This window comes from Muscardinus avellanarius (genome assembly GCF_963383645.1).
Source record: "Muscardinus avellanarius genome assembly, chromosome: 15".
NCBI lineage: Eukaryota > Metazoa > Chordata > Mammalia > Rodentia > Gliridae > Muscardinus > Muscardinus avellanarius.
Window position 1 is genome coordinate 66,216,753 of NC_137801.1, and position 12,742 is coordinate 66,229,494.

The following is a 12,742-nucleotide window of genomic DNA, read 5'->3' on the forward strand; positions in this document are numbered from 1 at the left end:
GGGGTTAGGGGACATCTGTGTCTGGCTGGGCATCAGTTTGCATCCAGGATTCAAAGTCAGGCCGTGGGTGGGAAGCCAAGTTTCTCTTTGCAAGAAGCACGTGGGGGTTGGGCCTATGACCTTGGCCTCATTAGCCCGAGATAACTGGCTGGGCCTGTTAACAATCATTTGGAAGGGGCTTAAAGTGGAATCTGTTTCCTTCCGGTGGTCTCTGGCCATGGGCCCCCTTGGGACTGCGATTGTGCAGGTCATCTTGCTACCTTACAGAAAGCTCTGCTAAGGCCAGAGGTCTGTCACTGGTGAAAGCCAGTTCCCATGAATATGAAAATGTCCACAAACTATGGTTTCTGCAGCCCTGACTTCTGCCAGCTGGATTCGCAGCTGCAGAGGGTGGAGGGGCCAGCTCAGGGCCTCGCCCTCCCTGAGCCCACAGCCTCAAGAGCCCAGCCGGGCCTCACCGCCAGATTTCCTATTTCTTTCTTCTTCTTCATTTTCTCTGTCTCATCTCATTCTTCTTTTGCAGTGTTTTGCTTAATCCTTTACTTTTAACTATAATCATGGAACCATGGGAAAAGAGCAACAGGGTTTCTTTTTTTTAAAAAAAAATATGGTGAGTAATTGGTAAAGCTGAATAATGAATAAAAACAACCATGTCTGGCATGGTGGCACATGCCTGTAATCCCAGTATTTGGGAGGCTGCAAGGCCCTTAGCAACTCAGTGATACTCTTTTTCAAAATACAAAATAAAATAGAGCTGGGGTGTAGCTTGGAGGTAGAATGCCCCTAGGTTCAATCCTCAGTATCACAAAACAAACACCCCAGCAAGTTCACTAACCATGACCTTGGGCTTGACTATGCTCTGTTGGTTAGAGGAGGAAAAGAAGATCAGGATTCAGAAAGAGGCAGAAAGCAGAGACAGAGGAAGAAGATTGAGGGTACCCACTGTCCTGGGACATTTTGTCCCTGCCCAGAAGTGAGCGATGGCTACCAAGAACCAGAACATTTCCCTCCTTTCTTTACGTATTTTTAACCACCCTTTACAAACATTTAGGGGCACACCAAAGTGCACAGAGGCTTCAGCTAATGGACAGCATCTGTCACTATGCTTCACCGGAAGCAATAGGTGCTAGAAGCCAGACCCAGGTGTCCCCTGTTGTGAAAACGCAACACATTGCCCTCAGTGGCGATACTGCAAATGGCCACTAGGTGGAGATGTTGCACCTTGAGAGGCGGCGCTCAGCCAGCCGGTCCCCAGCGTCCACCTGCCTGGTGGGCTTGGAGCGCTGGTTGCACCTGGCCGCCTTGTTCTGGCCCTTTCATGTTTACTTCACTCTCTCTTTGGGTCTATATTTTGTTTTCCTCACTTATGTGGCTATTCTATAGAAAAGCATATTTCCTTTCCTGTGTTATTTCTTGAATATATTGAACCAGATGGTTCCCTGTGGTGCTGGGGGCTGTGTCTGGCTGGGGTGAGGCTGGTGATGTCTTGGTTTGTGATAAAGTCAGGCCTGGGTGGAGGGGGGCACACCTGTTTCCCACGCAGGAGCTGTGTTTCCATCTGTCTGTCTGCCAGCTCTCCGCCCACCTGCCTGTTCATGTAACCGTCCTTCCTCCCAGCCATGCCCACCTTAACCCCACTTCCATTTCTTTATGCTTCAGAGGAACCTCCAGGTGTGGTCAAGCCGCCGCAAGCCACAGACCGTACGTTGCCATCACCTAGGGAGCCACAGGGGATGGAACCTTGGGGTGTTTGCTGGAGGGGAGAGGGTGCTGGAGGCAGGGAGTTTTCCGATTTGCATGAGGCGGGATTGAGATGCGCCCACAGCCTGGAGCTTACCTTTGGTGGTAACCTCTCAACCACTGGTTGGACGTGTGAATGGCTTGGAATATCATAAGGGCAATTTCCTTCTGGCTCCAGCTCCCTTCCTATACCTGCTGGGCTTGGGCTGATGCTGGCAGCCCTGGGCTGGGCCAGCCATGGGGCTCCTAGTGGGCCAGGGAGAGTGGAGAACTCTTGAAGTAGAATTTCCAAGGTGAATCATAATCAACAGGGTTAACACAAATGATTAGGAATGTTTGCATGAGTTCCCGATGTTCCAAGGCCTCCCCCTTTTCTTATGAAAGCCAGAGCCCAGTCTGTGCTGGGTTCTGGGTCAAGGCACGTGTGCAAGGGGCAGGGTGCTCCCGGCTGGTGGGCTTGCAGGGCTCCAGCCTTTCCCTCCCTCCCTCACCCCCAGGGGCTGAGCAGTGGTAGCACTTGCAGTGGGGACCTTAGGTCTGGCTCAAGATGCTTCTTTGCTGAGGCCATTAGTTTTGTGCTGACCTTGGCCCATCCTCATGGATAGGGTCATCCCAGATGGTCCTGGCCCTGCTTCTCACCGTGGACCTTCTGCAGTGATCCTCTCCCCCCTCCCTGTGAAGGGATAGAGGCTTTGTAAGGCTTTCAAACTATGGCCAGTAAAGTAGCTGGAAAATGACATTAACAAAAGAGAGTCTTCAAAAAGGATGGGAATGATATGGAGAAGAGCCCTCCCCTCATGGAAATTCTCTCTGAGCTGTTCTCTGACTTGCTCCAGTTAAAAATTCTTTTTTTTTTTTTTGCAGTGTGTGTGTGTGTGTGTGTGTGTGTGTGTGTGTGTACCTAGATTGAGTCAAGGGCGTTCAGACATAGGAGTATAACTCCAGGGTTGCACTGGGGGGAGGGACCTCGAGCTGGGCCCCTCCCTGGGCCCTGATGGATGGCTTCTCTGATCACCAGACTCTAGAGACCTCCTTCGTGGCTCACCCCGATAGTGTCACGATTGTTATACATTTACGGGGGCTGCATCTGGTGCGTGTGGGGGAAATTGAGAGCTAGGGGTGGGCTCAGGTCTGAAGGTGCTGGGTCGAGTCCTAGAAAGCCCTCTGATCTCTGCTTGTGTCTCCCAGTGGATGACAACCTGGGCTTCCTCCCCACCTTTGGGCCCTGCTATGTGAACCTCTATGGCAGTCCCAGGGAGTTCACGGGCTTCCCGGACCCGTATGCAGAGCTCAACACAGGCAAGGTGAGCCGCTGAAGCGTGCAGAGGGCCAGAGACCCTGCCCCTCTTCCTCCCTGTTCCCCGTGCTCCTCCCTCAGAAGATGTCCTTGTCACTCACTGTCCTGGTCCCCCGACAGCCAGGCCCTGCCCCTCTCAGGATGGTTCCCTAGGGCTGGGATGGAGGCTGGCACCGGCTGTCCAGGTGGCCTGGAATGTCCTCTGAGCTCTCTGGACCTTGATGTCCTCATCTATAGGGTGTCGGGTTGGTTCAGGGACCTTCAGGTGCCGGGGAGATGAGCTACCTCAGGGCCAGTGCTAGCCCTTTCCTTTCCCGCCTCCCTCTGCCTCTCCTGCTCTGGTGACCCGGCTCGCCTCTCAGGGGGAAGGTGTGGCCTACCGAGGCCGGTTGCTGCTGGCCCTGGAGACCAAGCTGGTGGAATTCACCGAGCAGAAGGTGGAGGACCTCCCTGCAGACGATATCCTCCGGGTTGAGGTGAGGGTGCCGCACTGGGAGGGTGGGTGCCCATCGGGGGCAGGGTGGGGTGGCCAGGTAGGTGTCTGTGGGGAGGAAGGGCTCGGCCTGCCCACGTCATTGTGCCTTCACCTCTCTGGGTCTTGGCATCTCAGCTGGGAATGATGTAACACCTAGCCCCCCCCCCCCAACGACCCTAGGAACATTCAGAGGCTTCAAGAAGATAAATGAAAAGTATTTGGAAAGTCTAGAGCTCTGTGCTATTTTATAAGCATCCAGGAAGAGCTAACGATTGCGTCAAACCCTTACCATGAGTCAGCCACTGCCCCCTTGATGCCCCACATCTTCCCAGTGCCCACGAGCTGGATGTTGTTATGACCCCTTTTTTACAGATGAGAAAGCCGAGGCTCGGCCATATCAAAGTGAGAAAGGCTGGAGCATTTAAACTGTCGTGAGGTGGCTCTGTTTGAACCCTGGCTCTCCTGCTTCCCAGCTGCACCAGCTCCCCTGTCTGCAGAGTGGGCATAATACTCACACTTCCTTCACAAGATTGTGGTGAGAAGTGGACTCACACAATCTTTGAGTGCATGCAGTAAGCGCCCAAACAGGCGTTAGCTGTCCTAACTGTTGGTGTTCTCCTAAGACCCTATCATTTAATCCTTTCTCTGCGGTCCACCGGGAGAATTAGAAAGTCATGTTGGTTCAGACACCCATGTTCCAAGGAGATGCTGAGATCCGCTCCCCCAAACCCTCGGCAGCCACAGTCCGTGCGTGCGTCCTGCAAAGCTGGCTGGGGCGGTGGCGCCCTGCGTGGTGGGGGATGGGAGCTCCGGCGAGGTCCGGGGTGCCCCGAGGGGTGCCGTGAGAGACCTTGCCGGCTGACGTGGTGGTGCCCTTGCCGCTGGTTTGGATCAAGGAGCGGCATGACCTTGGAGGAGCAGATCTTATTAGGGAAATGTGGCCAAACACACACAGAGCTGGAATGAGTTTGTTCAGTCAGTAACCAAATCTGGATGCGATTTCTTCGTTGGACTCTTGGCCGTGCATCGGCCCGGCCGGGAGTTCCAGGACGCTGGTCATGGCCAGGCCCTGCCAGACACGTGACCCTGCCCACCTCGGATGTCTTCCCTTGCTCTTCCTGGTGACCCTCTGCTGCCCTCTCTGCCCTCAGAAGTACCTCCGGAGGCGCAAGTACTCCCTCTTTGCTGGCTTCTACTCGGCCTCCATGCTGCAGGACGTGGACGATGCCATCCAGTTCGAGGTCAGCATCGGGAACTACGGCAACAAGTTCGACACCTCCTGCCTGCCGCTGGCCTCCACCACCCAGTACAGCCGGGCCGTCTTCGACGGTGAGGCCAGGCTTTGCTCCTGGATGGGACCCGATCGTAGAGTAGGGACTGAACCCCAAACCCTGCCTCCTGCACGAGGGTGCTGGAGACCTACTCAGAGCAACAGGCCCCAGAAAACCCACCCAGTCAGTTCCCTTCCTGTGTGTGTGGGCTGCTTCTCACCCCTCCAGGTGGGGTTCTGCTGCCGGTACCCACAGACTGGGCTCCCGAGCTCAGCCGTGGTCCGTGATTCGGACCCATCTCCATTGTCCTATGGAGTCTGCTGACCTTGACTTAGAGACTGGGGGGTATTGGCTTGGATTTCAGGGTCTTTTTTTTTGTGGTGCTAAGGACAGAACCTAGGGGCATTCCACCTCCAAGCTACACATTTAGCCCTATTTTTTATTTTTTTATTTAATTTTTTTGGTGGTACTGGGGTTCCTGGAAGCCCTTCTACCTCCAGGCTACACTCCCAGACCTATTTTATTTTTGGAAACAGGGTCTCTTAAGCAGCCTGTGCCATCCTCCTGTCTCCGCCTCCCAAGCGCGGGGATTACAAGCGTGTGCCACCACGCCTGGCTTATTTTTTATTTTTAAACAAGGCCTCACTAAGTTGTGGAGGACCTCTCACCAAGTAGCTGAGGCTGGCCATGAACCTACGGTCCTCCTGTCTCAGCCTCCCAAGTACTGGGATTGCAAGCTTGTGCCACCACGCGTTTTGATGGAGCTTGTTCAGACACCAGGGAGGATAGGTGCCACCTCTTGTGTCCAGGGGCTCCTAGGCAGGAAAGGGGAACAGGCCCTTGTCTCCCTCCCACCCTCAGTCCTCTTTGTATGGGTGCCAATCCCAGCCCCAGGTGTTGGGGTTCGGCTCTGCAGTTGCCTGTGCCCGGCCCTGGGCTCTTGCCCATACTCAGGCCCCTCCTGCAGGGTGCCACTACTACTACCTGGCCTGGGGCAATGTGAAACCGGTGGTGGTGCTGTCGTCCTACTGGGAGGACATCAGCCACAGGACCGAGGCCCAGAACCAGCTGCTCAGGATGGCCGACCGGCTGGTGAGTACAAATCAGCCCAAACCTGGTGTGTGACCCTACCCGACCCGGTACCCACCCACACACAGAACATGCTCCGCCACCTTCACGGCCTGGTGTCCTCTGCAGTGAGAGCAGTCCTGGGGAGGCCTCAGTGTGACGAGGGAGACAAGGGCGAAGGAGAGAGAAGGCAATAAACAGAGGGCTGGAAACCTGGCTGGGAGCAGCAGGACAGCAGGAGGGCTGAAGCTAGAGACTTCTAGGTAGAATCCAGAAGCTTGAAGTGAGCAGGGAGCCGCTCCTGCCCCAGGAAGTCAGTTTAGTAAAGGAGGGCAGGGCTCTCTGTGCCTCTGGTGAAGGGTGTTCCAAAAGTGAGACCCAGATGACCCTTGGGAGGGCCGCAGGGGGCCAGTGCGTGTGTGCAGGTGGCTAGGCTGCCGTGGCAAGGGCCCAGGGCAGGGCGACGAGGCCTTGCGAAGATCTCGGGGTGGGGGGATTGTGGGACCCGAGCTGTCCGGCCTCGGTGGCCTATTGGATGTGGGGAGAGGAAGGGTTGGGATGTGGTTCCGGTGGCTGGGGAGCTGGGAAGCTGGAGATGGGCGTGCAGGGGCAGGTGGTGGGCTCTGATCTGGAGGTGGACTTGCCTGGCTGTGCCCGCTGGGGCAGAGGTGCCGGGGAAGGGGAGGCTGATGATCCAGGTGGTGGCTGGAGTGGGCGGGGTGGAGGACTCTGTCATGGGGAGTCACCATGGGAGCCTGGAGCCACGGCCATGCTGGAGGAGCAGGCGAGGAGCCCCAGGATGAGGGAAGGGGCTGGAGAGGCCTGGGCACGTCTCTGGATGAGCATCGGTGGGTGCAAAGATGGGCTGGAGTCTTGGAGTGGCTGGGAGGAGTCCAGGTTCTGGTCGGGGGCCATCATGGCCACTGCTTTCTGGAGACTGGCAGCTCAAGGGAGGGAAGAGAGCTTGGAGTTGATGCTGTGCTGGTGTGGACTGTCTGCTGGGTCAGTGATGGTCTAACAGCAAGACTGCAGACCCCAGGAGAGCAAGGACTGTGTTCTCTTTCTAGTGTCTCTCTGTAGGTGCTGGAGTAGAGCATGCGTCACGTGCCCAAGAAGGTTGGTGGGTGGGGAGGGCTGCGTGGTGGGCCGAGGTACAGTCCTGGCTTGACAGGTGTTCCATGCTCAGCTGAGGCCCTGGGACAGGGCTGGGAAGGAGCTCATTGGAGAGGCTGGAGGCAGCCCAGTCAGAGAGCAGGCGCAGGAGCTTGGAGAAGGAACTCCGTGTGATTGGAGGTCTGCCTGGTGAATGGCAGACTTGATCCAAGCCTGGTAGTGTGGCAGAATCTGGAGAGCAGGTTCAGGCAGGCAGCAGGAGAGGGCCGTTTTGCCTATGCAAAATCAGGCCTGGCTCGAAGGTGGCCAGTGAGCAGCAGGATGCGTATGAGTTCTGTTGAATCCCATCGACAGCACGTGAACTCATGTCTGTGTGCGAGACTGGAGCTCCAGACTTGGGGCTTTGGGTGTGTCTGGTGTTTGGAGCCCTGGAAGGTTCTTGAGCCAAGACAGCACCGGTCGGCTGGGTCTGGGCTCTGCCTTTTCTGCTGTTTACTCCCTGCTGTTTGGTGCAGGGACTGAGCCATGGTGACAGGGTCTGGCATTTTGATGGTGGGGGGATGGGTTGGGTCCAGTATGGACCTTCAGTGCCTTGGTGGTACTGTCTGTGTTACAGGAAGCTGGCCTGGAGCAGGTCCACCTGGCCCTGAAGGCACAGTGCTCCACGGAGGACATATACTCCCTGGTGGCTCAGCTGATGGATGAACTCATCGCAGACTGCAGGTAGGCTACCTGGCGCCCACGCGCCTGCCTCTCCTGGCTCAGCCGGGCTGTTTCCTCGGGAGTGTTCGTGTGTGGCGGTGAGCGACGGCACGTCTCCCAGCCACGCTTGGCCAGCAGTCCAGCCCGTGCTGAGTCCAAAGTTGGTGGAGCCAGCGCTGGGAGTTGAAAAGGTGACATTTAGAGCAGGTCATAAATCTCCCTGCGGCAGCGGCAGCTGTGGGCCTGGGGGGCCAGCTCACCTGAATGGGGAGCATTGTGTCTCTGATCCCCGACCTTTTATTTCCCTGATGGAATCTCCAGGAGAAGCAGGCAGGGGGTGGGGGACCGTGCCCCTCCTTCCCCCAAGGCCATGGAGGAACCATAGTTTCTGTTTAGCCTTCTAGACTGGGCTGGTTGTCAACCTCAGAAAAAGGGGGCCCTGGGGACAGTGGGGAATGGGGTACTAAGGCTTGGCAGAGGGGGTACATGTTTGTGCCTCTTCCACTGCTGGGTGGTTTGGGGGGGCTGTTCTGGAGGGAACTTTGAACTTTAACTTGGCATGAGGAATAACTACTTTATAATATCTAATAAACAAAGTGCTGGGAACTTAGGAAGAGTTTAATAACGGTAGCTATACGGATTCCTCAGAAGAAGGACTGGCAGGAGACTTGAGTCCTGGCCCCTGCAACAGCTCTGTAGCCTCAGTAGCTCCACTAGTCTGAACCTCAGTTTCTCAGCTGTTAAAGGACTCAACAAACGTGGAGTTCGGTGTGAATATATGCGAATGTGTTCTCTGCCCCTTCCGCAGCTCTGTTTAACATGCCAGAGAGAAATTTCTGTGCTTTGAGAAATTGTGACCTTGGCTGCCTGACACAGTGCCCCTTCTAGATATTAATCTTTGACCCCTGCCACCCCAAGGCCCCTCATGCAAACACACATTGGTGAAATTCCAATCCAGTTGTTCATCTACTCCCTGGACCTTCTCGAAGCCCATTGACAAGGACATCATGTTAGCTCTCCAGGGAGGGGCTGTCGGGTGCAAACAGAAGTGAAGTGTCCTGAGGACTTCAGTAGCAGCTCAGAGCAGGTGCATTGAATTACAGCCAATCAAATTCAGGGAAGCGCTGAGAGGAGGGCTGGCCATGCACACCAACCGTGAGGGGGAGGAGAGTCAGCTGTGGAGGGGCAAGGTGACCCCTGTGGTTTGGAAGCTGGCTGCAGCGTCAGGATGGACTGGTAGTGGTCATGAGGGGAGCAGGTGCAGTGGGACCAGGCACAGGGAGGGGTGGACATACAGCTGGGCAGGTGAGCTGACCAAGGCAACTAAGACAGCGATGGCGGGGAGGGCGAGAGTGCGGGGTAGCAGAGGGAGGCACAGACACTGCTGGAGGTCTATAGTTGGACAGAACTTGACAGTGGGTTGGATGTGGGGGCCAAGGGGAGGTCCAGAGCAAACCCCTAATGAACTGGGGCGGCTAGGTAGGCACTGGGACCTTTCTGAGGGGTCTGCAGGAAGAGGAGCAGGTTGGGAGAGATGAGGCGTTGGGGCCGGCTGCACTGATGGGGGGAACTTGAGAAGACGCTGGCTCTGTGGGCTGGGGATGGGGGAGGCAGGTGGGGCATGCAGGGGCGTGGTCAGCAAGGGGTGGGCTGCAGCTCTGGGGTGAGCTCACAGGGCAGCCCCCACCATGCCTCCAGAGTGGCCGTGGGTGGGCAGGGAGAGAGTCCCCCAACCCGTAGCACTTCTCACGACTCAGGAGTGGGGTGGACCCTGGCAGTTGTGGTACCTGGAGAATCTCCTTAATGGTCTTTCTTGGAGAATCTGGCTAAAAAATGCTTCTGCCAAACTTGGCCCCCGAGCCAATCTCCTGACGGAAGGGCTCCTGATGGAAGTCACTCTCCTGGTAGAGGGGTGGCTGCGGCTTCCCAGGGGTACTGGTTCCAGGTTGGGAGCTGGGTCCCCATCTTGGAAATGCTCAAATGGCTCTCCAGGGGAGAAAGTGCAGGCATTGGAACCCTGGAGGCCACCGAGCACCCTAGGGCCTGGGCAGGAGGCCCTCTTCTACCTCCCGTGGTACAGCTGGCAAGCAGGGCAGCCAGGTACCAGGCCCCTGAGCCAGCATGCCGTGGCTGGCCATGGCCACAAACACGTTCCTCCAGCCGCCAAGCCCCACCCTCAGCACTTGGGCCCCGGTTCCCCCTCAGGACCTCGCTGGGCCAGTGGTATCTTGCATTCCAGCTCTCTCTTCCCATCTCTAGCACCATGAACCCAACAGCCGTGCCACACAGGACCCACAGGGGCTTTGCCACCCCCCCACCCACTGTGTCTTCTGAATTCGTCATCCCTAGAGCCCACACTGGAAACTGAGCCAGCTTCCACTGCCCTCCCTTCTCCCCTCCCTTCCTTCCTTCCTTCTTTCCTTCCCTCCTCCTCCTCCTTCTCTTCCTCCTCCTCCTTCTCTCCCTCACCTGCATCCCCAAATCTGCCCCAAATGGTGCCTGCCTCCACCTCCGCCTTGCAGTGGCTCCCACTGCATTCAGGAAACGACTCAGCTCACAACCCTTCAGCAGGCCTCTGTCCCCACCGCTGGCCTCTCTGACGTCCCCCATGCTCCGCTGGCCTCTGTGACGTCAGGCAGGAGGTTCTCCCCCGTATTCTGAGCCTGACTACCTCCCGCTCGCTCGCTGTAGCTCAGGGTCACCTCTTCCAGGAAGGACTCCTGAAGAGTGTGGCCTGATCTGGCCTCTCAGTCTCGCCTCTAGAGAGAAGAGGGCTGGTGATCCTCTCTGGACCCAGCCCTCAGCTCAGCTCAGCTCAGGCAGGGCAGAGCCCTTGTTCCCAGGGAGTGAAATGAATGACCCAAAGCCAGTTCATCTGTCAGGCTGGACACTGTCCCGTCTGGTGGCTGTCCCCATACAGTCACCCACTTGGGCCCACAGGGGTGGCAGCGATCTTGTGAATAGCCAGCCCGGGCCTGGGCGGTTGTGATTGACTTGCAAGCCAGCCAGGGTTTGCGAGGTCTGCTGGTGTTTAAGGACAGGGTGCAGTGCACCCTGCCTCTTCTTGCTGTCTTTCTTTCTTTGTGTTTCCACTGCCTGGAGCTTGCTTGGAGTGGGGAAAGGCTGAGATACCATGCTAGGGCACTCAGGGGTCCTGGCTGTTTCTTGGGGAGCCTTGGCTCTGCTCATGGCTTCCAGGAAAATCTCCCTTTGGTGGTCTGTATTGCGGTCCCTCCCAGCTTCCGTTCAGACCCAGGCTGGGAGCATAAATCAACTGTTGGCTGGGGCTCCCCTCCACCCCCAGCCTGGAGACCTCAGCTCTCAGCCCTCAGCCCCACGCAGGCTGGCTCCCGGGCCCCAGCCCTGCTCAGCTCAGATGCAGCCCCCCTGGCCCAGTGAGCCTGCCCTCGCCTCCCATCCCGCCTGGGGCAGCCCCATCCGCGGCACCCTCGGGGCAGTAAATATTATGTTACTACAGGGTGTGCAGTACGTGACCTGAGACAGGCCCCGGGGCTTAAGTTTCCCTGAGAAGGAGTTCGGGTACTGCTCCCCCCACCCTAAAAATTCAATTAAAAAAAATAACAGGAAAAATGGAGTGCGCCCAGGGCCTGCCAGAGTGGTGTATCTGGCGGCGGCGGTGCCGCTGCGCTCCGGCGGTAATTGGTTCTGCATAGCTCGGGGAAATTGGCAGAAAAATAAATCAGCCGGGAGCCGGAGTCGAGACGCTTCTGTGGGGAGGGGAGAGGGAGGGGGCGCTGCACGCGGCGGGAGGGAGCGACCTGGTGGAGCGGGTTTGACTGATGTCCTGTTTGGAGTCCAGGGCTCAGCTGGGGGTGGGGCAGCCCCCACATACTGGATCAGGGACAGTCAGGAGGGGTCCTCTTCAGTGAGGGAGAGCGGAGCCGCCTCTGCCCCATCCTGTGTGACCCTTGCGTGTGTACCCACCGAGGGCTTGGAATGGTGTGCACAGCAGCCATAGGAAAGACTTTTAGGGAGCCCCTGTGGGAAGGGGGTGGGGTGGTCAGGGTTCTTTGCTTCTAAACAAGGTTGAGTTTGAACTTAACTCCTCACCTGGGGTTCAAGGCTGTGTTTGTGGGCTGTGTGGACCCCCCACCTCCTCTCCCAAGGCTTACCAAAGCAGAGGGCTCTGGGAGGGTTGCGGGCGCCTGGGGTGGACACGGCTGTGTTGCTAGCCTCCCCGCCATGTCTGCAGTGGCTCGTCAGGGGTCCATAAATTTTTTTTCTTGGAGAAAGTGTGCACACAACACAGAATGGATTTGTTTTAGTGTAGAGTAACAGTGCTCAGAGCTGGGCTCTGGGAGGATGTAGGGGCCAGGAGAGGGCCCTCCGAGAGCTTGCAGTCAGCTGGGGGAGGGAGACCCCTGTGAAAAAGCACTGGTCAGACTGGAGGCTGAGGGTGACCCCCAAACAGGTGGCCCCAGAATAAAGGGCTGAGAGCTTTGGAGCCACAGGGGAGGGTTTCCTGGAAGAGGCGAAGACGGGGCTGGTCACAGAGGTGACTGTATGTGGCCAGGCTGGGGAAGGCACCCAGCAGGCAGGCTGAGGGCGTGGGGCCTGTTGTGGGAGCCTGTGTACACATGCATGTGTGTGGCATGTGTGGACTTGTGGGTGTGCACATGTGTGTGTCTGGACCTGGGGAGCGCTGGCCTGCTGCTCAGGCACACTCTGTTTCTCCAACAGCCAGCGGCTCAGTGATGTCCTTCAGATACCATCTGCCACTCACCTGGACCAATACCTGTTCCGGCTACGTACCCGTCACCTGAACCAAATCGCAGAGGCTGCCCTAGCCCTGAAGCTGGGCCACCGTGAGCTCCCCGCTGCCCTGGAACAGGTGGAGGACTGGCTCCTGCGCCTCCGTGCCCTGGCGGAGGAGGTAGTGTACCCTGCACGATGCCTGCCTTCCTCTGTTTTCCTGCTGCCGCTGCCTAGAGCATTGGAACTGGGAGGGACATAAGCACTGTCTGAACCATGATCCACTACTGGCTCATTGCTGGGTGACCTTGGGCAGGTGACAACCTCTCTGAGCCTCAATATCCCCATTTACAGAAGAAGGAG

General features: G+C 57.2%; 1 protein-coding gene across 14 annotated transcripts in view; it reads left to right on the plus strand.

The window, feature by feature from the left end:
* Positions 1-12,742, plus strand: part of DYSF (dysferlin) — a gene marked incomplete at both ends in the record, with an annotated part of 231,285 nt that overhangs the window by 106,486 nt on the left and 112,057 nt on the right. For 8 of the 14 annotated variants that reach the window (XM_080711953.1, XM_080711959.1, XM_080711948.1 and 5 more), the window contains 6 exons: positions 2,929-3,044; positions 3,400-3,513; positions 4,664-4,841; positions 5,751-5,875; positions 7,581-7,687; positions 12,368-12,560. In XM_080711953.1, the coding sequence (XP_080568079.1) occupies positions 2,929-3,044; positions 3,400-3,513; positions 4,664-4,841; positions 5,751-5,875; positions 7,581-7,687; positions 12,368-12,560 (833 nt within the window). Of the gene's footprint in view, positions 1-1,659; positions 1,702-2,928; positions 3,045-3,399; positions 3,514-4,663; positions 4,842-5,750; positions 5,876-7,580; positions 7,688-12,367; positions 12,561-12,742 lie in introns of all 14 variants that reach the window. The other 6 variants (XM_080711955.1, XM_080711957.1, XM_080711950.1 and 3 more) reach the window with 1 other exon arrangement.